The sequence below is a fragment of the Orcinus orca genome, chromosome 13 (genome assembly GCF_937001465.1).
Source record: "Orcinus orca chromosome 13, mOrcOrc1.1, whole genome shotgun sequence".
Classification (NCBI taxonomy): Eukaryota; Metazoa; Chordata; class Mammalia; order Artiodactyla; family Delphinidae; genus Orcinus; species Orcinus orca.
The window spans coordinates 10,567,144-10,594,738 of record NC_064571.1 but is presented as its reverse complement, the minus strand read 5'-3'; the positions used below and the strand labels follow the sequence as shown (position 1 = coordinate 10,594,738).

Here is a 27,595-nt window from a genome sequence, read left to right as displayed (position 1 = left end):
TAAAAATTTCTTTACTTTTGACCCAAACTGCTGCAACTCCCTCTCTGGCTTGAAGACTATGTTAGTATTTATATGGGAATATTTCAAAGCATATACGTAATCCCTTTTTTTTCAAGCATGGAGAATTTAAGGTTTGTGCTCCTACCATCCCTTGGTCGGCCTCGGATTTTGTCTAACGGCCACCACTTACATTCAGCCATAAAACAAATGGAAAATGGGAAAGGAGGAAGAATGGTAGGTCACACATAGGTAATACCGCTCATTTCCAGAATAAGCACAGGATTATTACTAGTCTTTTCTTTTCTTTTTTTTTTTTTAAATGGCAGGGAGAGGTAGGGTGTGAGGGAGAAAGGGGGTAAAGAAAACATCATTACCCTCCTTGGGTAATATGCATTAAATTCGTCTCCAATACGCCGCAACTCTTGCGCAATCCATATCTCCGGACGCATATCTGCAGGTACAGCCTGAGACTGCCTCATGGAAGCTGCATCAGAACAAACAGAACAAAAATCACATTGTTTTCCATGGATCATTTAGAAAGTCCCAAAGGTCAGTTTCTAGAAGCAAGCCCATCTCACACACGCTTTCATGTTTTGGGACGCTCCCTAACTTCAAGAGCTACAATCATGCATTCGAGATTATGGTGGCAGGCTCTGCTACGTAACTCTGGTTCATGAATAAGGCATACAGAGTAATTTCATTTTCAACAACAACTGGAGATTCAGAATTGCCAAATTTAAAAATCTCCTGGCCAGTGAATTACCTACTTCCATTTCGAGAAGGCAAACTAACACAACAACGGCACAATGGATGCTGCCCAAGAAATAGCCTCGAAACATAGGAGAGTGTAAAGATTTAGGCTGTCCGTAAAGTAACTATTATATTTTGATCTTAAGGCAAGGTAAAATTCCTAGGAAAATGTCACACGTCATCGAGGAACATGAAATGGTTGTATTCAAAGCAAAGTCAGTGAAAACCTGAGACCTGAATGAGCTTGTTTCCATGGAAGGAGGTGCAGTGATACACAGCCAGTCTGCACAAGTGCCACCAAGGGGCCAAATGAAAGCATAATTGCATGTTTTGTTTCGATATTAATGCAGCCAATAAAGATGGCTCAAGTCTGCAAACACCACATGGAGAGAGGAAATGTTTTGGGTGTAAGAGCAAAGGCTTTTTTGAAAGGAGAAAAAAGAGGGAGGTTCACCCTTTCATTAAGCTGTCACTCCCATCTACACCCAGTGCATTCAGCCGTTGGTTAATGAGCCCATTTCAAAGCCACGTGACGGCCAAAAATGGAGCACAAAACTGTGAGCTGTCCAAAGATCCCACCAGCATCAGGAAGACGATATCTCCAAGTACCACGAAGAAAAGTGTTCTCCACACTCAGAGAACAGCTGGGTAACACGGGTAACAGGAAAAGAGATGAGATTATTGGATTTCAACTGCTATTCACATGCGGCTTACGCTAACTTCCTGTTAAAAGGAGCACTCTGCTGGCAATTAAACACACGTGTTATGTTTTAACCACAGCGAAAAATTTAAGCACCTATCATAATCAGATTTTGCCATAACATGAATATAGCTTCCTCTTTTGTATTTTTGTAAAAAAAAAAAAATCTTGTATGTTGTATTAAGAGTTTTATTTATCGTTACAAATAAAAGTGCTGTTGGTTCCTAGGTCTACAAAAGCTCTTAAAAGTGAACTCTTGAGTTTTTACCAAGTCTTCTCAATCTCTTGCCCCAACTTCTCTGTACCCCCGGCCCTCACCCAAGAGAAATGATCGATGATCCCACAAAGGCTGAGAGGCAGGGCATCGTGTGTGTGTGCGCGCGCGCCGTGTGTGCACAGGTGTGGGGGCACTGAACAAAGAACACACGTGCATCCTCTCCAGAATCATCTGTGCTGGCAACGAGCCAGAGGGGAGATTTCCCCAAGGATGCCTGGTGAAGCGCACAAAGGCTGATGACAGGAAACTTTTGGGATACGCCAGGCATGTCCCCTGAACACCCCTCCAAGCACACAGAAAACTGCCTTGGCAGTACCTCTGTCACAAATTCCATCGTTACTCTGTACAAGCCTATTAAAATTAAAGTTTAAGTAGCTAAACCGGCAGAAAACAGAATTTCAGGGTGTATGTGATGCCAAGTGGTCTGTAATAGTTCACTCCCTTCTCCTGGGTTTGCAGTGCTTTAAGGATTTTGTCCATCACAGGTACCAAATCATTACTATCTTTTCATACTATCAGCCAATCAAGTGCTCTTTCCCTGACTTTAGCAGCTGTTGTTACAAACTCACCTTCTTCTAAGAAAAAGCCTCTTTTCTTAGAATGAACACTGTGGCCATCACCTGCAGAGTTAGCTCAGGGAGACGCATGTATCCACAGATACAAGTGACCAGACCAGCGCACAGGATGCCACGTGGTCGCTCAGAACCCCTGTCATCCACCTCTCCAGAGCCCCACTCCTTTCTCACTACACCTGGCTCTCTTCGAGAGAGTAAATCTGCCCTCAATCCTAGAGTCAGAAATGCAGAAAATGCCAATTATCCAAAGAGAATCTGTGAAATCTAGGCTGCATATTTTACGAAGATGACAGACTGGTACAAACTGTTGGCAAGTTACCCAAGGTTTAGTAAATCAAGACACTCACTAATTTACGCAATGAATGTGAATGCCCATGAGCCAGACACCGCTCAGGAGATGGTCTGGGTACAGCAACCAAAGATGCCCAAGCCCTGCTCCCACGAGCTCACATCCCTGCAGATTAAATGCTAGACTTCAACTAAATGATAAACTTCTTCTGGACAAGGATACTCATACCTTATATTCTCATAACACAAAACGAAGTTAACTCCCCCGGTTAACTTCCCCCAACCTGCAGGTGAAGGCTCCTGAATTCTCTTTAACACCCTCACTTACCTATGTGGTTTAGAAAGTTCTGTCTGGCTCACGGGAGGGCTGACGGCCAGAAGCACCACCATTGGAGCCGGTGCACATCAAAATGAGCACCTAGTGACTGCGTCAACCTGGCCAGCAGCTGAGAAGCACATGTGGAACCTTGGGGGCCAGATCCAACTTGTTCATCTTAGAGACAAATGCCCTGCTGTTTGTGGGGGGAAGAAGATAAGCAGATGTTTCTTCTGCAGAAAGAAGAGTTCTAACTGCTAGCTTCAATAAATGCACAGAGAGAAACACATCCCCGTGGTCTGGCAGTGAGGCCCTGGAAGCTGTACTCTTACAAGCTCCTGGTGCAGACAGTCCACGGACCAGGCCCTGAGAAATCCTGAGCAGGGGGAAGAAACCACGGGTCAGTTCTGGGGCCCAGACGTGTATCTTTGGAGAACACTCAGGAGTCAGGAGAGTTGTATTAGCCAAAGATAATTGGTTAGACCAGGCTTAGCATACACTAACTGATAAAACAGATCAGTAAGAGAGCTAGCAACTGTGTTTAGGTATATATATTTTTTGAAGTTTCTATAGAATAGTAACATACACTATAAATTAACATTTGCAAAGGAGACTGATGTGTCTAGACTACTCTAACACAGCAGCTATCACCACTTGGCTTTAAGAATTGGAGTTTTTTTTTTGCAGTACGTGGGCGTCTCACTGTTGTGGCCTCTCCCGCCGCGGAGCACAGGCTCCGGACGCGCAGGCCCAGCAGCCACGGCTCACGGGCCCAGCTGCTCCGTGGCATGTGGAATCCTCCCGGACCGGGGCACGAACCCGCGTCCCCTGCATCGGCAGGCGGACTCCCAACCACTGCACCACCAGGGAAGCCCCCAAGAACTGGAGTTTTTTGAGAAGCAAATACTGTTCTTATTTCTTGAATAAACCTAAAATGAATGACCAACATTCACCCTGCAATAAAACCTAGCCCATAAATACAGACAGTATTGGTTTTAAGGTAAGATCGTAAGCTAAAAATTCTATTTTGAATATTTTCAAAGGCATCCTATTCCTATATTTTAAAATGGTGGCCTTAATCTCAGTTAATACAGTGGATTTTTGCCACCTAAATTTCAAAGATTATTTCTCAAGTAACAAAATGTCTCCTTCTGGTGGTGCCGGGGGGGCCGGGGGCTCTTCCTTAACTTCATCACTAGTTTAATGCTGGTGTCTGTCACATGCGGTCTCATGTCACGTGAGAACCTAGCAGGGCTAAGAATGGGGTCTGGCTGGCCTGAGAATTTGCTTGTCAGCTCCACGGCGGCACTGGTCGGAGCCAGAATGAAGGTTTTTATTCCCTTTATCACCAGTATGCTGAATTCTGCCCCACAGTGACCAGAGCACGAACCACCACGATGCGGAAGGGATCCAGGGCTCGGTCTTCCGAAGGTGAACCTGGAGCTGGTGGGGTTCAAGGGCAGGGGATACTCAGAAAACACTCCCTCACTCCTACAATCCTTTCTAGATACTCAATCTGCCTGCTCCCTTGCTAATATAATCCACTTATCAAGAAGATCATTTACATTTATATCTCTAGCCTGTAAGACAGATAAGCATCAAACATAAACATTTTATTATGCTCTCTGCAATGTGCTTAACAGCCGCAAATACTGACACCTCGTCAATAAAATGGGTCTTTATTTGAAACAAAAGCTCTTATTACTTAGATCACATTTTTAACTAAGGCAATTTTACATAAACATAAGAACTTCAAAGGGGAAACTGTGATGAGGTGTTATTTTCACCCACAGAAAATGTAATTTCAGCATTTAAGAAAGCATTTCATGCCATAAACCTGGAGCTAAAAGGAGAGAGGGGAGGGAAGAGGAAAAGCACAATGAAATATAAGCAGCTCTTAATGTAAAGCTACTGCTTCAAAGCTGTAACCAGAAGTCCACACGAGGCCGGCTCCGATCCTGTAAGCACCATTCTGAGCTGGGGAACTTGCTGCGCCCAGATTTTCTAACCAAAGCCACTAATCAAAACTTTGGAATGCAACTGTGTCACACAGGCAATTCTGTCAAAAGTGCGATATGTTAGTTGAATTTTCATCAAAACTCTTGGAAACAATGCTAGAGTTTTCTGAAATCTAGCATTTCAGAATCTAGCATTTCAGGTAACCTGATTTCCTATAGGAAAAAAAAACCCCAAACAAAAAAACCACGAGGTCTCTGATTAATCTATTTTTCTATACCAGTGTGCCGGGTGGGTAGAAAGGAGGACATTTTTTCAACGCCAAAGAACTCTGAGTTACTGAAAGATGTGCAGTATTGCATTAACTGTTGTGGTTCAGCTACAAAACTAGTTTCCAGCCTAGAGGGTAATTCCAAATCTTAAAAGCTCAGAGACTGAAAAAAAATTAATATCGTGGTTAAGTGGCTGATAGTGAAATCAGGCTGAGGCTTTCGGAAAGGGCTTTCTGTAGCGCCGCCAGCGAGAGTGGGAAAATTTTAAAAAACGAGATTGTCGATGCATAATGAGCTTGACATCCGTCAAGCCAAACCTTCTGATTTTTCCTGAACGTCCAACCGCTTCCACCCCACTGTTCCGATCGGCAGGTGTTCAAAGGAGCTGCGGTCACATTCTGACGTTCACTGCCATCTTTCCACACCCGGTCGGGCTGCTGAGTGGATGACGAGAACCCTCCTGGGGGCGGCGGGACCGTGTCTTACACGTGCGCTCACATCACTGCAATCATCCTTGGGGACAGGATGCTCTCACATCCCAGGGCCAGCGGCTGTTTGAGTTCCCAGCACATCACTACTGGAGCTTCAAGTGCAGAACCAGAAACCAAACGAAAATCTACGGAAACATTTCACTCTATACTGTTTTCAGATGTTCGCTGAGCTACAAATACTGGGGTAGAATTGAGATTACATTTTCAACTAATCAACATGAACTGAGCTCTCAATCAATATTCAACTCAGAGTTGAGAAAGGGTTTCTTGGTCCCTGAGGAGAAGAGGAATGTATGACTTTGAAGAAATTATTGTTTTTATTTTAAACACACCACAGAACATAATACTTAGGCAAATAAGCGCTCATTGTGCCCGGCACTTACCAGGGACTGTGGAGCAGAAAGCCAGCCCCTCCTCCTGGCATTTCAGGGCTGCCCATCTTTATCCCTGAGGAGACTCTAGATTGAACCAAAAGACATAAAGGACCACTTCCTTGTTGGCTCTGAAAACAGGGCTGAAACAATTCCAAAAAAGATGCTCCAAAAATGTTCGGGGGAAGCACTGCTCGTGCAGGTGGCCACTGTGAAGGTCAACGCTCATTTGGAGAAGTAAAAATTCTGGGATGTTTATTCAACCCAACAGTCTCCTCACTTAAGGGGCTATCTTCAGAAATATCTTTATCAGTTGAGATTTACAAGAAGGAAGCAACCAGACAGCCGGCCAAGGTTTCCATAGGAAACCCACCTGAGTGACGGAGCTGTCTCAGCAGCTCCAGAATTCCCAGCCACAGGGGAAGGAGGGCCGCTGCCATGATAGTAACTGACTATCAGTCATTTACTATCATTTACTGACTGCAGTAAATGCTATAAGAAATCACCTTGAACTCTGATGGTTCTCAGAAAGCAAACGAGCCAGAACCCAATTACACACACACACACACACACACACACACACACACACACACACACACACACACAGAGACCTCTCCCCTTCTGGATCTATTATTTCTCAATTCCATCACTTTATTTTTTGATAAATACTGTATCAATTCCACTGAACCACTGGATGAAAATGAACTGGATTCGAAATAAAATAAAGAGATAGTATTCAGCATCAGTACTCATGAAGTTCCTAAACCTGTTTTTCCCTGGTACACACATGGGTCAAGCCTGAGCAGTTACATGAATTCAAGACGGTGCTTTAATAAATAGCTGTTAGGACAAAAAAAGAAACTAAGAAAGCGAATGAGATGTAGCCAGGGTTTTCATACTTACTCTTTCCATGTGTATTGCCCACTGCTTTTACATGGCCGTGAGTAAGAAAATCAAAATACGCTGCTTTGATCAATTTCCAGTCTGACCATTTGGAAACTGCAGGTAAACCAAGGCTATGAAGCTGGAAGTCTGGAAACTAGTGTTCGTATCTTCCCCCTTTGACCTTAACTGCATCCTACAATAAAATATGAATCTAAAGGCATTAAGATGAATGTGTCATGCCTTCTTCAACCTCAGAAGACCTAGTTACCCATCTCCCCTGAGCTGTCCTCTAACACACATATTTTCAAGAAGCCAAGGCCAGGAGCAAACCCAGATCCCGAGTTTTTATGTCTATGTCCAAGGACATACCCGGCTAACTCTGGGTCACAGCAGAAGCCAGCATCTTTCGTCAGGTGGGGGACCTGGCAGGAGCCTCCTGCACCATGATGCCTGGTCGCCCGCCCTGGGCCTGGTGCACCTCTTTTCCTAAGGCACCGCAGTCCTCGCTGATAGGCATTAGGGGCTACGAACTTCTCCCTCCTGGGAACTGGAATGTTCTCTTCTAACCCCGATCCCAATCTAGATTCTGTCCCCTGGGGCTACAAAGACCATCTATGATCCCTCTCAATCATTACCCCTCTTTTTAATCAATGCAGCTGCCACCTCGTGCCCCAGATCTGGTCTGGAACCAGTTCCTTCCATGTGCCTTTACGACGAGCCCTGGGAATGCCCTCCATCACCACTCAGGTCCCCCTCGGGACGCTCCAGAAACATGATGCTCTGAATAGCGTGTGGCTGTGGTCTGCAGCGGGTCTGGCCGGGGGCAGCAGGACACAGGACACTACTGTTCCTTGCTTTCCCTACACTGCCGCTAGCCCCACTGTCTCCAGGACAGCTGTGTCTCTATTTCCATAGTCTTAGATTCCTTCCAGAATATCACGGAGGACTTGACTGTGCCTGTGCCGTCCTACTCAGAAGAACAAACACAACCTCATGACCCTTCCACTGACAGTGGAGGGAAATTCCTATGCAGACAATTTATTTCACTACTCACTCCAGCAAACTACATAAGGAGAAATGCTTTTTGGAGACCTTTTATTTTCTTTTATTCTGGCCACACCACGCAGCATGTGGGCTCTTAGTTCCCCAACCAGGGATAGAACCCTCACCCCCTGCGGTGGAAGCGTGGCATCTTAACCACTGCCAGGGTTAAACTGTAACCCCGGCAGTGGTTAAGACTTAAGTGGTTAAGGTTAATGCAAAGTAGTCTAGAAGTGATTTCTGGATTGGGATTGGCTAAGTGGTTACAGCCAGGGAAGTTGTAAACACACAACTCTACATGTTAATTCACTTAAGACCGTTCCTTAGAAATAAAGTGTTAACAATTCTGAAGTTACTAGCTTTCGGTAACCATCCGTTGTTCCTGGCCCAAAATCAGATGTGGGGGAGGAAATGAGAATTTAAACTACAAATATAAAAATTTTTGATTACAGAGTGTGTGTGGCTTCCTCTATAAAGTTGAACGCTGGCGGCAGGAAACAGGTGACGAAAAATCTCTTCTCCTTAGTTCACATGAAGGTCTTAAGCGTCCCTGTTATTCTGTCCTAATGCTAGTGGAGACCAAGGCAAGGGGCAAAATACAGAATCCTGAAAAGCTACATCCGAAACAGCTTTCCAATTAAGACGTGTAAAAGCCTATAATTTTATTTATGCAGTTAAAATTTATACCGGCAATGCACGAAGTGAAGCACTCATCTGTTAATGCAGATATATGGTGACTGATAACACACCAGAAGGCATAATGAAAGCTTCCCACTTCGAACCAATTCACAAGACGCAGCTGCCTCTTTTTATCCCACATCGTTATCAAGAGAGGAAACATTACACCTCAGTTCCAGACACTATTTTGCATAATCACAAGGACGGAATCATTGTGTTTGGACATTTGATGGCTTAAATATTTGGCCTCAAAACATATGTCTGTTGCCATCGGGCTGTCTGACTTCTCCCTAAAAAACTCACAGAGCTCGTGCGTCTGGAGAGCACGTTTATGCTGAAAGGGAAACACAGCCCCAAAGCCTTTTGTAGGAAACTCAATGATAAAAAGAAGTGTAAGAACTGAACGCTGTGTAAAAAATAAGAAAACCAAAAGGCTAAAAAAGTGAGCAGAGAATCTGACCGGTACCGTGAGCGATCCATCAGAAAGATGGTTGGAGCCCAAGTTCCTTCATCCACTGACCAGCCTGTACCGACCTCGTTCAAGCCACCACCTGACCTCCGCACGCGACACGGCAATTCGGGGGGTGGGGGGCTGCGGATCCTAGGCCTTCTCTGCAAACCACAAAAATGTTCTGTCCATGGCTGTGCCACGTCCCCCCCCAACACAGGAAAAGAATGGAAGCTAGAGTCGCCGCCTTAGGGCAAATACAAGTGTAAGATGTGCAGAATTCTGCACTGAAAGATGTCTCGTCTGGTGGTATCAAAGGTCTTTTTATCTTCTCAGGTTCTCAGGTTCTTCCTCTTCCTCCCGATGCCCTTTCCCCTCCAGAGACACAGCTGCTGGCCAAGCTCTACCCCCTCATGGGCTCAGATCTGGGTGCAACAGTTTGGTTACCCCCGCACTGAGAAAACCACCGTGCAATACCGACTCAACAGGGTCGTTCCAAACCAGAGCAACTCCCACCCCGCCCACACCAGATACCCTTCAGTGCTCTGACCGCTGCAGACTGGCTGCAACACCTTCCCAATTCAGGAGGACACTGGCCCCCAGGCAGGTGGAGGGACTTGCCCCGGGGCGGGGAATGGACGGCATCAGAGGAAGGACCAAGACTGGCCTGGGTCACCTGCTGGAACTTTCCACTCCAACAATTCCTATCAAACTATCAGAAAAAAGAACTGGAGAGAAAACGAAGCGTGGTGTATGGTATGTGTCAGGCTTTCCTTACAGAGAAAACCCGGTTCTAAGCTTCACACGAGCCCAGTGATAAAATCTGCACGACCAAAGAGGGAATCACGGGCACTCATCCACTGTCTTAAATATCACTGAATTCTCTAAATCAACAAATATATGTGGTTCTGCCACGTACCAAATCGTTTCCTTAAGTTGGCGGGTTGTTTTGACCAGTTTAGCAGAATTTATGCTCAGCTGTAAGTAAAACTGAGGTCTGAATTCAAATATATACTAACATAGCATAGAGCCAGATTTCACTTCTAGACTACTCTGCATTAAGAAATTTCTCAAGGGATGAAAAAACAAAGAAAAAACCTTCTTTTAGCCTCTTCCCCGGCAAACTCACCCAAACTAAGGTTGTCAAGTGTGGCTCATCCCCACCAACACACATTTGCAAGAGAAAAACAGGTCCCTTCCACATAAGCAAGCTTCTGTTAAAGGTCTCAAATCACTCACTAAATCTATAAATCACTTACATCAAAATGTTTTAGGAACTGGAGTGGGACGCATGCTCTAGTCCAGGAACGTGACTTATTTTGGGAAAAAAAAGTTCCCAAGCGACTCAGATAGTCGAGAATCATTGTGTCGAACCGGTTTTAATTTTAACACATACACCCTCTTGGACTGAAATGCTTGATTCCATTTTTTAGAAATTTTAGCTCCAAAACCATTTTCACGCCTAAGGGCGGGCCGCAAAGCCCAAACTAAAAGCAGCATCGTGCCCTGTGCAGAGCCAGACACCTGTGCCGAAGGCCCGGTTTCAAGGCCCTGGCTCCAGCACGAGATGGGGCCTTGAACAGCCCTCACTCCTGGCCTGCGGGCACACGTGGCCAAGCAGCCCCCTCCCAGGAGCTGGTCTGCTTCATCACCGTCTGGTTGAACCACAACTCTACTCAAGAGCAGTGGGGATCTGGTCCAGGGTAGAGAACAGAGGAAATGCAAAGTGAATTTGGGTTTCCCACAGGACACTGGGAATATCAACTCATCCTAAGCAAATACTTAAAACCACGAAGGCCTGCCTCTTATAAACTGGGCTTCAACTCGTGCACCAGGGAAATGTTTGTACTGACTGTTGGCATCGGTCAGCCCACAGTGTGTGAAGCAAAAGTTCCCAAGGATTCATGATTCACTCACTCAGAAGCAAAAACCAAAATTTAACGATGGCCAAAGGAGCAGAATTTCCTCAGGGAAAAGGGAAAAAAATTAAAAAGCTGTTTTAAAATTCTTGATTCTAGTCAGGCAATGAATATTTCTAATGCTAAATCCATGAGCAAAATAACTTTTATTTTGAAAAAAGGTGCAATAACTTCTGATTGCAGGAAAAAGTAGTTCAGCCTATGTCTTATGTCTCCAGACCATTCTTGCTCCAAACACACGTCTTGAACTACAGTCAAGTTTCTGCCAAATCCAATAGGCCGTCTCCCACAGGTGTCCCCAGCACAGGCCCGGTTCAGCAGAGCCAGGCGCAGCGTGGGTTTCCAGATGGCTCTCCATGGTCTAAAGACACCAAGGTTCCTTCTCAGGGTGATATGCGGGTTCACGGGCAGGTGAGGGGTGGTGAGTTGGACCTCCCCTGCCCTCCCAGGCCAGTTTTTAGAATAGATTTTCTTTTTTTGTTTGTTTGTTCTGGGACCTGGCAGGGTTAGAATTATAGTAGCATTTCCAGATAATTCACTTCCCTGTGAGTTGCCTAAACTTCTGAAACGACAGCTCCTTTCCATGGAAAGGAAAAAAGAACATTTCATTACGTCATGCTTGCTGACCTGCCGTGGCCACGATGGTCACTGCACAGCAAAGAAAATAGTGACCGAGTCCCTACCAGCCGCTCTCCGCCCAGTAGCTTATGCAAAAGTCCCCCAACCCTTGGAAGTGAGCACTTCTGTCTCCACCTGACGGATGAGGAAACCGAAGCTCAGAGGGACTAACAGATCTGCCCAGGTCACTCATGGGTCTGGAGAACAGCCGGATGCCATCCAGACCCTGCTCCAGACCCACGCACAGCCCTGGAGGTAAGGCAGTAGCAGCTCACGGGCACTGAATCAACCGGGAACCCTGCCAGATGAAGATGTTCTACAATAAAATACTCACTTTGCTAAAATAAGAGGCAGATCCCAAAAGAGTAAATTAGGGGGCTAATGTCCATCGAAGTACTCCTGGTGATGGGCCAAAAGCCTGATCTCATCTGGATGAAATCATAAGGGGCGTGACAGTTAACAGCGGACCATATGAGCAAGTTAATACTGAAATCGTGCGTGCCACAGTGACAAGCTGCTGTGCACACCAAAAATGAAGATTAACATTAAGAGAAATTTTTAAATATGTATTATTTATTAAATTTATTCTATTATAAATGCTAGCCATGAGGATTTTCTATACACAACAACAACAAAAACAGGTAAGACCACCTGTAAGTTGAATACAAAAATATTCACTATTAACATTTTGATATATTTTCCTTCTAATCTTCTTGTTATGCTGATAAACTTCTTGATACCAAATTACGTGTTATGGAGTACATGTCCATGTCCACCCCAAAACTCATATGCTAAAAATCTCTTCCCCAGTGTGATGGTACTTGGTAGCTGGGGCCTTTGGGAGGTGGTTAGGTCATGATGGTGGAGCCTTCGTGAATGGGATTAGCGCCCTTGTAAGAGGAGGTCAAGGAGCTAGCTTGCCATCCTTCCATCACATGAGGACAGTGAGAAGGTGGCCACCTACAAGCTAGGAAGAGGGACCCCACCAGAGCCGGACCGTGGCAGCACCTTGGCCTCACACTTCCAGCTTCCAAAACTGTGAGACAGATGTTTATTACTGAAGCCACCCAAACTATGGTATTTTTATTATAGACTATGACACTAGGATGTCGCCAAGAACTCTGTAACCTTTTTAAGTTGAACGTAACACCAGGAGCCTTTTCCACGTGACTATTCTTTTTAACATCATTAGAAGACAGCACCACAGTCTGGCTAATGTAGATGTTTTCCCATACCATTTGGACTGCCAGTAGTTTTCCGGTTGGTATAAAACAACGCCACGATGAGTCCTCTGCACATACGCTTCTGCCAGCATTTCCTACATGAGGAAGGAATGGCAGGCCCTGTTCTGTGCCTGCAGAGCAGGGTTGGCGGGTGGGCAGGCGGGTGGGCGGCACAGTGCTCACAGCCCAGTGCCCGACACAGCACAGGCCCAAGGCGGCCGTGTCTTAAAGGACAGACGTTCGCTTTGGGTCCACAGGACCTCCACGGAGAAGCAAAGCAGTCTTAGGTCACATGCCCCGGCACGGGTCCTGGCCACTGACCAAGCAGAACGACCAGAGGACAGTGACCAGAAGGTGAAAGCAGATGGAAATTGTGTCACAGGAGGAATACACTGAGACTGACCCAACAAAGGAGGAATGAAGACCACTGGACTCCAGTGTGGGAGGGTGCTGGTCCACGGGGAGTCCCATCCAACACAGGCAGGGTGACCACAGACCAGGGGCGTGCAGAGACTCGGGCACTGGGCAAGTGCTCCGATTCAGTGGTTGTAAAGTAGGTCAGGAAGCAAGACGTCAAGACAGTCGAGCATTCAACCGGCAATTATGTGCATATGTCTATCTAGAAATCTAATACCACAAAGGCCCTAAATACTAACCAAAACAAATCAGTGGATGATTGATCTTTCTCCTGCCTTGGAGTCCAATCACACAGAACTACAAGACTTAGCATTTTCCTAATGAGAAGGTCCCTTATGGCATGTGGAATCAGACTTGTGTCACCCATACATTTTCAGGCAGTGCGTTTGAGGGTGGCGAGGTGTGTACCCTCTGAGGGCATGTCACCAGGGGAATCACAACAATAGATACTGCAGTTAGTATGTGAAAAAAGTGGCTAGGATTACTGTTAAATCGCTTCCTGACATTAAAATCCTACTATTCCGTATAGAGAATAAAAATAAAGGGTGAAAGAGGTGATTTCTAAAATTCTGAGTAGTACTTTGCAACCAGAGCCAATCAATAGCAATCGTAAATAGTTCAAAGAAGATACAGATTTTTAGCTCCATGAAGGTGGGGTCACCCTACTCCCTCAGGTCCTCCTTTTTACAACTAAGCACGGAGGACTGAGAGCGGAAAGAGAGTGGGCTGCCTGGGGACCACGGGGCTTGAGGAATGACAGGGTGGCGAGTCCCCCGGTTTGCTCATACCCTCCATACCTCCCGACCAGGGCACTGCAGAGGCCTGCAACGTGATCTCCAACAGGCAGAGAGAAAACTATCCAAGGAAAGCTGTTCTCTTTAGCCAAAGGACTGGGGAATGGGGGCCCCCAACAAAAAGCCTTTTGGCCATACCCACCCTACTGCAGCTGAACACTGCCCGCTGCCCATCCCCCTGCCCAGCAGGAGTGGCTGGTGCTCTGAAACCACTCAGGTGGTACTGGCAGGTTAGGCAGGGAGCTGACCTCCCAGGCCCTGCCCAGTGGAAACAGATGATGCTGTGATTCCCCCCACCCCCTCCAGGGCCCCAAAGACAGCTAACACTCCCCCTTGACTATGCAGCATGGAGGTGGGACCAGGCAGGGTGAGTCGCCACTACACACACACATACACACCATGTATCAGCGGGCCCAGCCCCCACCTCCACCCAACGCTGGTGAGCAATGAGACAGAACAAGTCAGAGTGAGTCAGCCCTCACTTCCCCCACCTCAGGCCTCGGGAAAGGCCTAGCGGGAAGCTGAACCTGCCCAGCCCCCGGCAGCAGCAAGACTGAATGAGGTGGTGGAAAACAGAGCCAGTGGCCCACTGATCCCCCACCCCAGCCTCAAGGCTCAGTGGGACCTGGTGGGTCACTGAGCCTCCACGCCCACCCGGCATGAAGGAGAACAAAGGGGAACTCACACCCAGCACCAGTAAGGGGAACGAGGTGGTGGAAGGCAGGGCTGGTGTGTTCCACCCCTGCCCCCAGCCCTCACGCTGGTGTAGACAGGGAACAGAGAGGAACTGAGCTTTGGCCCCCGCCCTGCAGAAACAAGGCCTGCAAGTCAGCCCTCCACCTTTTCCCCCTCCAGGTGTCAACAGGGGCCCAGGGAGCTAAGCGTACACCCCTGACTGGGCTCTGTGAAGCCGTGCTGGTCGGTGCCCTGCTTTTGCTGGGAAAGTAGCAGCAAGGCCCAGGAGGGATCTGAACGTCCACCCCACCCGGCAGAGGCAGGCAAAATTTTAGAACTGAAAAATACATTTAAAGCAGAAAAGCAAAAAAAAAAAAAAATCACTGGAAAGGACCAATAATAGAGTGGAAGTGACACAGGAGGGAATCAGCGGACATGAGGCTAATCAGTAGAATTTAGTTAATCAGAACAAAGAGAATAGATGATGAAAAATGAACAGTCTCGGGGACCTGTCGGACCACAACAAAAATACTAATACTCTTTTGTCACGGAAGTCCCCAAAGAGGCAGGCAGGGACTGAAAAAATACCCAGAGACCCAATGGCTGAAAACTTCCCAAACTTGGCAGAAAATATCAAACCACGGATTTGATATTATATATATAACTCGAATATATATATATATATTCGAGTTAACCTTGAAATGGATAAACCCAAAGAAATCCAAGCCACATTAAACTTCTGGAAACTAAAAGACAAAGAAAAACCCCTGGAAGCAGCCAGACAGAAATGACACATTACTTACAGGAGAACAATTCGAATGACAAAGGATTTCTCACCTGCAACCATGAAGGGCAGGAGCAAGTGGCATGTTTTCCAAGCACTGAAAATAAAACCAACCGTCAACCGCAAATTCTATAACCAGTGAAAATATCCTCGGGGGCGTGCGGGGGGGGGGGGGCGAGGGGAAATAAAGACATCCGTGGATGAAGGAGAACTAAGGATTGTTGCCAGCAGGCCTGTCATTGAAGAATGACTAAAGAAGTCCTCTCAACAGGAAGGAAATGATAACAGAGCCTTAGGACTTCAGAAAGGAAAGAATATTGGAATGGGAAAAAGTGGGAGCAAGTAACTAGCCTACTTCTCAGGAGTTTCTTAAATTACATTTATCAAAAGAGATAACGTCATCTGACACGGTGCTCAATGTATATGGAGGAAATATTTAAGACAATTATATTTGAAAATCGGGGCAGGTAAGCGGACCTAAATGGAAGAAGTAAGGTACCCACACTGCAAGTGAAGTCATAAAATGGTGACGCCACTGACGCTGGTAGATTACATCTGCATAGTGTAACAGCAGAGCAATATATGTAAAAACACTACAAAAAAAGTCAAGATGGAATCCTAAAAAATGTTCAGATAACTCACAGTAAGGTTGAAAAAAAGAAAATAGGAAACAGAAACACAAACAGAGGAAACAGAAAGACAGTAAAATAGCACACTTAAGCTCTAACATACCAACAAGTACCTTAAATGTAAACAGTCTAAATGCACCACTAAAAGGACAGATTGGGCGTGGCAGAAAAAAACCAGTATCATCTAAAGATGTGTTGTACACAAAAAAACTTATTTCAAATACAACACAGGTAGGCTGGAAGAGTAAGCATGGAAAAAGACATCCCATGTAAACATTGCTAATATTTTTTACAAAAAACAGGAGTGGCTATGCTTTATAGCAATGATAAAAGGATCAACCTAACAGGAAGATGTAGTTCAAAATGTGCAAACACCAAACAGTGCCTTGAAATATACGGAGCAAAATCTGACAGATATGAAAGGAGAAACAGACAAATCCACCATTAGAGTTGGGGACTTCAACACTACACTGAGCAGCTGACAGAACTACTAGACAGAAGATCAGCAAAGATATAGAAGAACCAAACAACACAACCAACCAATAAGACTAAATCGACAAATATATAATGAACATGCCAACCAACAACAGCAGAAGGCAGGTTTTTTTTTCTTTTTAAGCACTCATAGACCATTCACCAAAAACAGACCATATCCTGAGCCGTAAAACAAACCTCAACAAATTCAAAAGAACTGAAATCATACAGAGTATGTTCTTTGACCACATTGGAATCAAATAAGAAAACAATAACAGAAGACAAGACAGTCTTCACGCACTTGGAAGTGAAACAACACATGTCTAAGTAATCTAGGGTCAGAAAGGGAGTCTCAAAGGAAATAAAAAGAAAACACACAGAAGTCAATGGAAATGAAAACACAATATACCAAAACATGTGGGATACAGTTAAAGCAGGAGAGAAGGGAAATTTATGGCACTAAATGCTTGCAGTAGAAAGGTCTCAAAACACTAAGTTTCTACCCTCAAGAAATTAGGAAAAACAAAACAGACACAAAGCAAACAGAAGAATAATAAAACAACAGAATTGAAAACAGGAAAATAATAGAGAAAAGTCAACAAAATAAAAGGCTGGTTTAAAAAAACACAACTGGGGAATTCCCTGGTGGTCCAGTGGTTAGAACTCTATACTTTCACGGCTGTGGGCCCCAGTTCGATCCCTGGTCAGGGAAGTTAGGTCCCACATGCTACAGGCAAACAAGAAAAGAAAAAGTGTTTAAAAAAACAAAACTGACAAACTCTGATAAAGATTAAAAAGTAAGAAAACATAAGTCACCAATGTCAGGAATAAAATGGGCTATCACAACAGATCCTGTATCCATTTTAAAAGATAATAAGGGAACACTATAAACACTTCATAGGCTCAAAAATTCAACAACTTAGAAGAGATGGACCCATTCCGTGAAAACCACGAAGTTTCCACAAACCACAAACCAAAACTCAACCAAGATGAAACAGATAACCTGAATAGTCCTATAAACACTAAAAAATTGAATTTGTAATTTAAAAACACCCAGAAAATAAATCTCCAGGTTCAGATGGTTTCATTAGAGCATCCCACCAAACATTTAAAGAAGAATTATTACCAATTTTACAGAATCTCTTCCAGAATAGAGCAGGAGGGAACACTACGCAACCCACTATTAAGGCCTTGATCAAAACCAGACAGTCTTAACACAACAGATAAGTACCTCTCATGAACTTAGGCACAAACACCCTCCACAAAATATTAGCAAATTCAATTCAGCAATTATGAAAAGAACTACACCCTGACCAAGAAGGATTTATCCCAGGCATGCAAGGTAGATTAATACTGAAAGTCAACATAACACAGCATATCAACTGGCTAACATAAGTCACATGATCATATCAACTGATGCAGAATAAATGTTTTATAAAACCCAACATCCATTCCATTCATGATAAAAACTCTCAGCCATCTAGAAATAAAAAGAAACTTCTTCATATTTTTAAAGAGCATCTATAAAATAGCTACTTCATACTTAATGGTTAAAGACTGAAAGCTTTCCTGTTAAGATCAGGAGAAAAGGCAAAGATGTCTGCTCTCACCACTTCTATTCACCACAGCACTGGAAGTTCTAGCCAGTGCATTAGGGCAAGAAAAAGAAATAAAATACAAATCAGAAAGAAAGAAATAAAAACTGTGCCTATTTTCAGATTACATGATTGTCTAGATAGGTCTCCCGATAAATTTTTGAATTAGAGTTCAACAAGGCTGTAGGATATTAAGATCAATGCACAAAAATGAACTGCATTTCTATACACTAAAATGAATATGTAGAAACTGAAATAAAAAATAAAGTACCATTAATAATTTCTCCAAGGTAAATAAAATCTAACAAAATATGCATAAAATATTTATGCTGAAAATTACAACACCTGAAGACCTCAGTACTTGAAGAGACATTCCTGCTTATGGATTAGAAGATCTAACATAGTAAAGAGGCAAATTCTTCTCCAAAGTGACTTACAGGTTTAACAAAATTCCTATCAAAATCCCAGCAGGGGTTTTGGTAGGCACAGACAAGCTCATTCTAAAATTTATATGAAAAGGCACAGGGCCTAGGCTAAAACAATCTTGAAAAAGTAGAATGAAGTCTGAAGAATCACTCTACCCATTATAATGGCTTCATACACAACCACAGTAATAAGGCAGTGCGGTATTGGCAGAGGGACAGATACATCAATTAATGGAACACCAAAGAGAAACTGGAAACAAACCCACACAAACCTGACAACTGATCTTTGAGGTGCAAAGCCATTAGATTGAAAAAGAAAAATCTTTTCGACAAACAGCGCTAGAGCAACTGGGCACCGTAGTCCAAAAGAATAAACACTGACCTAAATCTCATACCTAACACACAAATTAACTCAACATAAATCAGAGATCTAAGTGTAAAATGTAACGCTATAAGACTTCCAGGAAAAAAAAGAAAACCTAGGAAGAAAATTGGGGGACTTAGAGCCTGGTGAAGAGTTCTTAGACCGGACACCAAAAGCATTACCCACAGAAGGAAAAACTGATTAAATGGACTTCATCAAAATTAAAAACTTTTGCTCTATGAAGAGGATGGAAAGACAAGCTACAGACTGGGAGAAGACATTTGTAAATCACATACCTGACAAAGGCCTTGCTTGAGGCTAGAATACATAAAAACTCTCAAAGCTCAAGAGTTAAAAAAAAAAAAAAAAAAAAATCCAATGGGAAAATGAGTGAAAGACATGAACAACCATTTCACAGGAGGGTAGACAGAGGCAAAAAACACACAAAAAATATTCGACATCATTAAAACTACAATGAGATATCATTACGCACAGGTCAGAATGGCTAAAATACAAAAGAGTGATAACACCAAATGCTGGCTGAGATCTGGAAAAAATGGATCTCCCACACATCGCTGATGGAAATATAAACGGCACAGCCACCCTCTGGCAAAGTGTTTGACAGCTTCTTACAAAACTCAAGTACCGTAGAGGATCCAACAATTGCACTTCTGGGCATTTATCCCAGAGAAATGAGACTCATGTTCACAGAAAAACCCGTACAGCACAGTTCACAGCGGCAGTTCTGCTGCCCTGGTGAAGCCTTGGTGGCCAGTCTGATGGGTGGCTTCACCAGGAAGACTGTGCCCATGGCCTTCAACTGGCAGCTGCCCAAAGATGTACCAGAGGACAATGTGTAACGTCCAATGCAGGCTGGCAAATGCCCCCCAAGTGCCAGCTGTGCCAGGTCCCTGCCAGAGCTGCAAATGGCCCAAATGTCTTTCAACAGGTCAACAGCTAAACTGTAGCACATCTAATACACACAGCGTCCTGGGTGGATCTCAAAGGTATCATATGCTAAGTGAAAAAAGCCAAGCTCAAAATGTCACGTATAGTTTGACTCTACAGCATACTCGGAAGAACAGAAGTATAGATATGCAGCACGGATTAGTGGCTGTCAGGGGTTAGGGGACAGGAGGGAGTTGGCTGTGATATACAAAGGTAGCAAGAGAACCCTTGGGATGGAACTGTTCTGGATCTTGACTGTGCTGGTGGTCACACAAACCTACACATCTGATGAAATTGCACAGAAGTAAATACACTCTCACACACACAAATGGAATGCATGTGAAATTGGTGAAATCTGCATAAGGCAGCTGGAGTCTATCAAGGTCATGTGCTGGCTATGATACTGTACTATTTAAACCAGGTGCTGCCATTGTGAGAAACTGGGTAAAGGACACACACATAGGTCCTCTCTGGGTTATTTCTTACAACTGCATGTCAAACTATAATTAGCTCACAATAAAGTCCTTTTAAAGATGTAAAACTTTAAAATGTCTAGACAGCTATCAATTACTAAATTTTGTTTGGAACCAGTAAAGAAAATTTTCCCTCTCTTTCGTCACTTTCTCTCCCCACACAGGACATACAAAGTGAATTTGTTTCTCTTGTTGTCCGAACGAGTGACCCTGGGGGGTCTGAAGGCCAGAACCAGGTCTTCAGGAGAGAAGATCCTATCTCTGTCACCAGGCTCCAGGGCACCCTGAGGTGCCCGAGGAACCAAACCACTCCGCCTTCCACCTATCCAAAGCCTGCACGTACCACAGAGTTTAAAGAGGTGAAACTAAACGGACAGTCCTATTTGCCTGGAGGACAGATCTACAAGGCTCACTTGATGTTTAAGATGCTCACAAGATTAGGGTAATTCAACAAAAGCAACATCTAAGTCAACAAAAGCAACCAAAGGAATAAGTTCCACGGACACGATGTGCTTTGAGTGGAAGAATCAGGTCTGGCTTGCTAAAGCACAAAGCCCGGTCCAGCTCCGCCATCTGCCAGGCCAACCCAACCACTCTGCTAATACAGAACGCCAGTGGCAAATCTAATTTGAAAATTTTCTAGTAGCCACACTTAAAAAAAGTAAAAAGAAACCAGTCAAATTCATCTCAAAACAAACTTAATGGCCAACATATATAGGAAAAGATGCTCCACGTGACTGATTAGGGAGCTGCAAACCTAAACCACAATGAGTTATCACCTCACACCTGGTAAAATGGCTAGTACCAAAAAGATAAGAGATAACAAATGCTGCTGAGGATGGGAAGAAAAGGGATACTGTTGGTGGGAATGTAAATTAGTGCAGCCACTGTGGAAAACAGTATGGAGGTTCCTCAAAAAATTAAAAATACTTCTATCATATGATCCAGTCATCCCACTTCTGGGTACACATCTGAAAGAACTGAAAGCAAGAGCTCAAAGAGACATATGTACATCCATGTTCACAGCAGCATTACTCACAATAGCCAAGAGATGAAAGCAACCCAAATACCCATCAACAGATGAATGGACGAAGAAAATGTGGTCTATACATACGACAGAATATTATTCAGCCTTAAAAAGGAAGGAAATCTGCTTCACGTGCTTTAGCAGAGATGACCCTTGAGGACATTATGCTAAGTGAGATAAGCTAGTCAGAAAAAGCCAAATACTGCGCGACTCCAGTCATGAGGTACCTAGTTAGAGTCATCAAAATCGCAGAGATAGACGGCAGAATGGTGGCTGCTAAGACCTGGGTGGGAGAGAAAAATGCAGAGGTGCTTTACTGGTTACTGAACTTCAGTTTTGCAGGACGAAAAAGTTCTGAGAACTGGAAGATGTGAAGATACTCAACACGACTAAAGGGTACAGTTAGAAACAGTTACGATGGTAAATTTTGTGTTTACCACACACACACACACATACACGAAATATATATATATATAATTTAACCCCCATATTCAAAAATCTCAGCATACAATTAATATAAAAATGACTGAGATATTTTACGTTCTTTTTTATATGCGAAGTCTTCAGACTCCAGTGTGTATTGACACTGACTGCACATCTCAGTTTGGACTAGTCCCATTTCGAGTGCTAATACTCACGTGTGGTTTCCCTACCGGGACTGTGCTGGGCTCGACCGTACCTGTCACCCCTACCTGACAAACCTTATAGCTGGATCCAAGTAACAAAACTTTTTTTTGACAGGTGTTGGCAGGGTCGTCTTCTTGCAAAACCTTTTGGGAAATCTTTATTTTTTATTTTTTTCACATTTTAATTAATTTATTTATTTTTAAATTTACTTATTTATCTTATACAGCAGGTTCTTATCAGTTATCTATTTTAAACATATTAGTGTATACATGTCAATCCCAATCTCCCCCTTTTGGGAAATCTTATTTGTCCTCGGTCAGCTCTATGGAAAGGGCAAAGCTCAAACGATGCTGAACATCTCCCCAGGACCTGCAGGACATCATGCCCCTCCCTCCGACCCTACTCCGAGAGCTCACAGCTTAAAAGAGGGGCTGGTAACCAGCTAAAGCAGGCACAAGATGCTGAGGGATGGACGCGAAGAACAATGCAATTAGCTCCCACCCGTGATTTCTGATGTGCCAGGGAACAAGTAGAAAGTTTAAGTCATTTACCAAAATGACGTATGAGAGTTGTTAGTAACTAGCATTCACCTATATCCTGACCTTTCTCAGCTCTGATGTGCAATTGCTTTGAGTACATCTTCAAAGCACGAATTTGTACAGAATTTAGTACACATTTATATTAAAGATACACAGAGAATAAGCACACTCACCAGAAAAGGCACTCGGCAAACCAATACCTCTGCTGGTGATTCTGATTCGAATAATCAGCTCTTCACTGAGTAGGAGGGCATTTGTCAAGTTAATCCTCCCAGAGTATAAAGAGAATAAAATTTGGTGAAAGTGAAAAAACTGTCTCTCTCACAGCTGAATATAGCATTCTTTGAATATACCTTCAGAAAAATTGAAGACAGGGAGGAGAAGAGGAAGACGTTTCTAGTGCAAACACCCAACTGCTGTACATCCCAGACAAGAGTTTACTTTCTCAGTAGAACAAAGTACAAGAACAAAACTGCCACATACATGCTCTCCACCCCAAGTCACTCAGCAGAAAACTGCTCTGTGGCTAAAGGAAGCCCTAAGGAGGACCTCTCTGTAACCTCACATTTGTGCTGCACTGGTTGAAACCAATATAATGACTTCTTTGTGAAAAAAATGTATTTTGCAGTAAATTATCAAAAGCTTCACTGAAGATCTTAATGGACATGGCTGAGTAAGGAGTACTAAACACGGCTATGTTTAGAGAACCCAAAGTTACCAACTCAGCGTATTTCAGGGGTCGCTGGGCACTGAACTATTTTAAGAATAGCCAGGGAAAAAAGTTACAGACTACAAAGGGTGCAAATTTTATTCTTTAATTTAACACACTCACATCTAAATCCCCTCCTCCCACCAGCAATTCCTCCCTCCCCCCATCCCACCTCCTCCCCCCACCCCACCCAAACAAATCTCACAAGAACTTAATACTGAAAACTTACCTTGGTGCATTCACTTCAGACAAACCCCTCAGAACTTATCATTTAATCCTATGCATTAAACTCTAAGTTCTCACACCAATCTACGGGAATGTAGTTAATACTATAAAATTACACCTCGGGATCCATTACTTTACACCTCACAGATAAAACCATAACTTTGCTTAATAATTTAGATTGTGATCTCTCTAAAGCTCTACATCTGTCATCTCAAGTAACAGTGCTTACCTTATAATTTGCTTGCTAAACGGCACGTCACCAAAAAAAAGCATTCATGCCTATCCCTATTAAAAAAAAAAAAAAAAAAAAAAGAAAGAAAACAAAACACTACCTCACTCACTATTCCTGGTTAAGGAAGGAATATTTCAGGGAAGGAGAAACTATTTCCATGCCCTAAGCCACCTGATAAAGGGGTCTGCACTGAAAAACTATAATGGCTTCCAGAGGATCCTTAAAATACATGGGGTTTTAAACACGCACACCATAAGGCCCCATTAATTCATTTAGTAACTCGTTTACTCGCAAGTCCTCATATAGTCAAGAGCATTTTCAAGGGCAGAAACGTATATGCCAGCACCAAGACCTCATAAGGCTAAAATGAGCTCAGGAGTAGCAATAAGCAATAACTAAAGTAACAGCAGTAATAACACTTCCAGCTCCCTTCCCGAAGGAGGGGTCCTAAGAAAGCATTTAGCAGGAGACACGCAGCCAACGTGTATAGCTGCTGGTATTTTTGTCATTTGTCTGCCACTTCCGAGGTGTGCCCAACCTCTGACAAATGACCGAGGTCCTGAGAGTCTCGCGAACTCTGCAACATGGGGACGGACCTGCACGGTTTACTGAACTGAAGATTATGAAGACTGAAGTCTACGGTATTTGCAAAAGTAAGATTTGTCATGTGTTCCAGCAGTTACGTGGCTACTCTGATGCTTTTGTTTTAGTTAGCCTTTGGCATGGTGTCACCCACATTTTAATAGAATCTATGCTGGATTTCTTAATTGGAAATGCCGCCAACCTACTTGTATCTCTTTAACGCAGAAGGGCTCATCTGAACAAACTGTAAATGAGATTCTAATAAATCCTGATCAAGACATGAACCTTTTCCACTACTGGGGAACAGCGATTTGAACCGACACACTCACCCCTTGATCAGGGTGGTAAGCACTCTGCATACTCAAAGCCATACCTTGGAGGCTCACAGGTCAAATCAAGCCCGCAGATGTTTTTATTTGGCTTACACAGTGCTTTCAAAGTTCTAAACAAGTTGCCAAAGCATCAGGAGATGTGGCATCGAAATCTGCATTCTCGGATTATCTGGCCCTATAGGAAAACCTACCACCTTGAGACCACACACCCTCACAGCCCCAACTGGGAGCAAAATGGACAAGGGCAAACGCTCTCCAAGCCGCCATAATCCCCACCAGGTCAGTTCCCTCACCGATGGGATTGCCAGATTTTTCTGGGCACTTATGTTTGCCACTCCTCCTTCAGATTCTGAAACTGTCTTTAATCCCTGAAATAAAGACCCACAATCTAATCTCATTAGTACTATGTCCAAACCCTCCAAGCGAACAAAATAAGCCCAAACAGGAATCTGAGTAGAAAACAAAATATTTTCATGGTTCTATGGTGGCAATGCTGATATGAACTATTTCATCTCCTTAAAATGTCATTTTTGAAAACGATTCACTTCTCTCATCCCTTCTTCCACACTCTTGGTTAGATTATTACTCTATCTGCCGTTAACTGATTGAGTCCCTTTCAAGTAGAATGTCATTAATGAGGAAATCTTAGGGGTTAGGACAACATGCCACAGTTGGATACTTTAATGAAGGCACCAGGGGTTCGAGATATACTGTCAATAGGCTGATGCTTGGACCTCAACTCATCGCTGCCACAGAACTTGGTAACGTGTTTTTTAAATGTTGGTTGGATGTTTTATTTGACGTATGCGTCATTCCCAACAAAACATGGACTATATCTGTAAAAGGATTCTCAAAGGGGGCTTCAAATGCTACACACAGTCTCTGGACAGAGACTCAAGCAACCACACGTGCACTGCCGCTCCCCCGGGCATTGCTTACCCATCGCACTGAGATAATGGTTGAAGGCCTGGCAAGGAGGACTTGGGGTTTGTGTTGATTTGTCACAACTCATGGGTGCCGGGCTCCTGTCTGTGTCAAAAGAGAAATACCCACTGGAGGATCGAGACAGCAGGGAAGATCTTCTCACGAAGATGAAAAGCGGGGATCTGGTAGCGAAAGGGCCGGGACTGGCCGGTGGGGCCAGTGGGCCCTGTGGGCTGCCTTGGGGGCAGCGGTCCCCTTCTCCTTCGGGATTACCTTGCCGCTCTGTCTGTAGAGAGATGGGGGCCCCAGGCCTGAGCTGAGGAGGCCTTTCGGCAGGCTGCAATTGTCCACCTTCTCTGTCACACTCAGAACTTACATCGGAAGGTTGCTTTGCCATTTGGTCTTTTTTTCTGCAAGGAAAATTAAAACTAGGGTTATCTTAAGCAAAACGATAATTACAATGAATACCTAAATGGGCAGACTTTCACCTATTCATGAAAAATCCTTAGAATTAATGCCCAACACTTTAATACTGTCATTGCTTATACAGCAATAGTTTTCCATACGCTCTTCCAAATAATAGTAAAAATAACCTGCATAACAAAGGTAGCATTATCTTTGTTTGGGGGGGGGGGTGAGGTGGGTTGGAGGGACTAAACTCCCTACCACCAAACAAAACACAGCAACAATGTCAATTACTAGTGGAACTAGTGCTCTAACACCACACACACACACACACACACACACACACACACACACACACGTTTTAGGAGAGGCTGCTTGTTTGAGATCTATTCACATGTGCTCTTTGCTCAGGCCCGACTAGAGTTAAGTCAGAAACTCCCAGCGGGCTCTGATTTCCCGGGATCAGATACACCGCTGGAGCCCAGGAGCGGGCGCAGATGCAGCGATTGCAGGCGGCTGGCCGCGTTCCCCGCTCCGGCCCCATTGTTCTGCCGAAAGTGCTGAGGACAGCAAGTCTGGGGAAGGTTTGGCAAGGGCCGTCAGTCGTAGTAAGTGCGTCACAATAGAGTTTGTAACTCAGCGCGGCTCGGCCCAGCCGGGCTCCGGCTCTCCGCCCGCCCGAGGTCCCTCCCGCTCCCGGCTCGCGCGCCCCTCCTCCGGCTGCGGGGGCGGGGGGGGGGGGCAGCGCGCCACACCGAACTCGCCGGAACTTCTCCGAGGTACACCCGCACTGTTAGGTGCACACCTCCAAATAGGAGGGGGTCCCCAAAGCCGTCCCCTGGCGACCCCTGCAAAGTCTACAAGTAACTCCGCACGCTGGGCGGCATCGGGGCGCGCGGCTCCTGTACCCCATAGACTCTCCCCTCCGAAGTCAATCAGGCCGAAACTCACGTCCGCCCCCTCCCTTCCGAGCGTCGCGTCCGGGCCGGGGCCCGGCGGCGCCCAGCCCGCGCCCTTCGCCGACCCGGAGCCCCCTGACCGTCAACACGAAGGCGGCCCGGGAGACAAAGCCCGGGACTCGCGGTCGGAGCGCCCGGGGCAGCGGAGAGCCTGCAACTCGCCGCCCGTCCGCTGCCGCGCTCCGCCGGGCAGCTGAGGGCTCCGCACGCCGCGTCTCCGGTACGCGCTACCCCGGCCGCAGCCGCCGGGAACATCCTCCGCCTCCTCCCGCTCCTCCCCTCGCGCACTGCGCCCGCCGCCGCCGGCACCGCCGACCTCCCCGCGCCGCTGGCGCCGGGTGCCCGCGCTCCCAATTGGCCCTCGTGCGGTCGCTCCGCGCCACAGCCAATCGCCTGCGGCGGCGGGGGCGGCGCCTGCCCGACAGGCCGCCAAAGGCCAGGCGATTGTTGACAAACTCGCCTCCGAACGCGGCTCCGGCCGTCGCTGCGGCGAGAGCCGCGGCGAAGGTTTCCGCGGCCTCGAGGCCGGAGGCTGCCCAGGCTACCCCGCCCCGCCCCTCCGCCAGTCCGGGCGCCGCGCGCGCCTCCGCAGCTCCCGCCGCCCCCAGTAGCCAGTCACCTGGAGACAAAACAGGACCCGCACGGCCG

At 45.2% G+C, this 27,595-nt stretch overlaps 1 protein-coding gene across 11 annotated transcripts in view; it reads right to left on the bottom strand.

Moving 5' to 3' along the window:
* The window catches only part of BCL2L11 (BCL2 like 11), a 45,882-nt gene that overhangs the window by 16,933 nt on the left and 1,354 nt on the right, over window positions 1–27,595 (bottom strand). For 2 of the 11 annotated variants that reach the window (XM_033401945.2, XM_004277806.4), the window contains 2 exons: window positions 25,599–25,993; window positions 375–484 (listed from right to left, as the gene is read on the bottom strand). In XM_033401945.2, the coding sequence (XP_033257836.1) occupies window positions 375–484; window positions 25,599–25,980 (492 nt within the window). In that variant the 5' untranslated portion in view covers window positions 25,981–25,993. Of the gene's footprint in view, window positions 1–374; window positions 485–23,479; window positions 23,799–25,598; window positions 25,994–26,346; window positions 27,341–27,595 lie in introns of those variants that run through there. The other 9 variants (XM_033401940.2, XM_049695710.1, XM_033401948.2 and 6 more) reach the window with 9 other exon arrangements.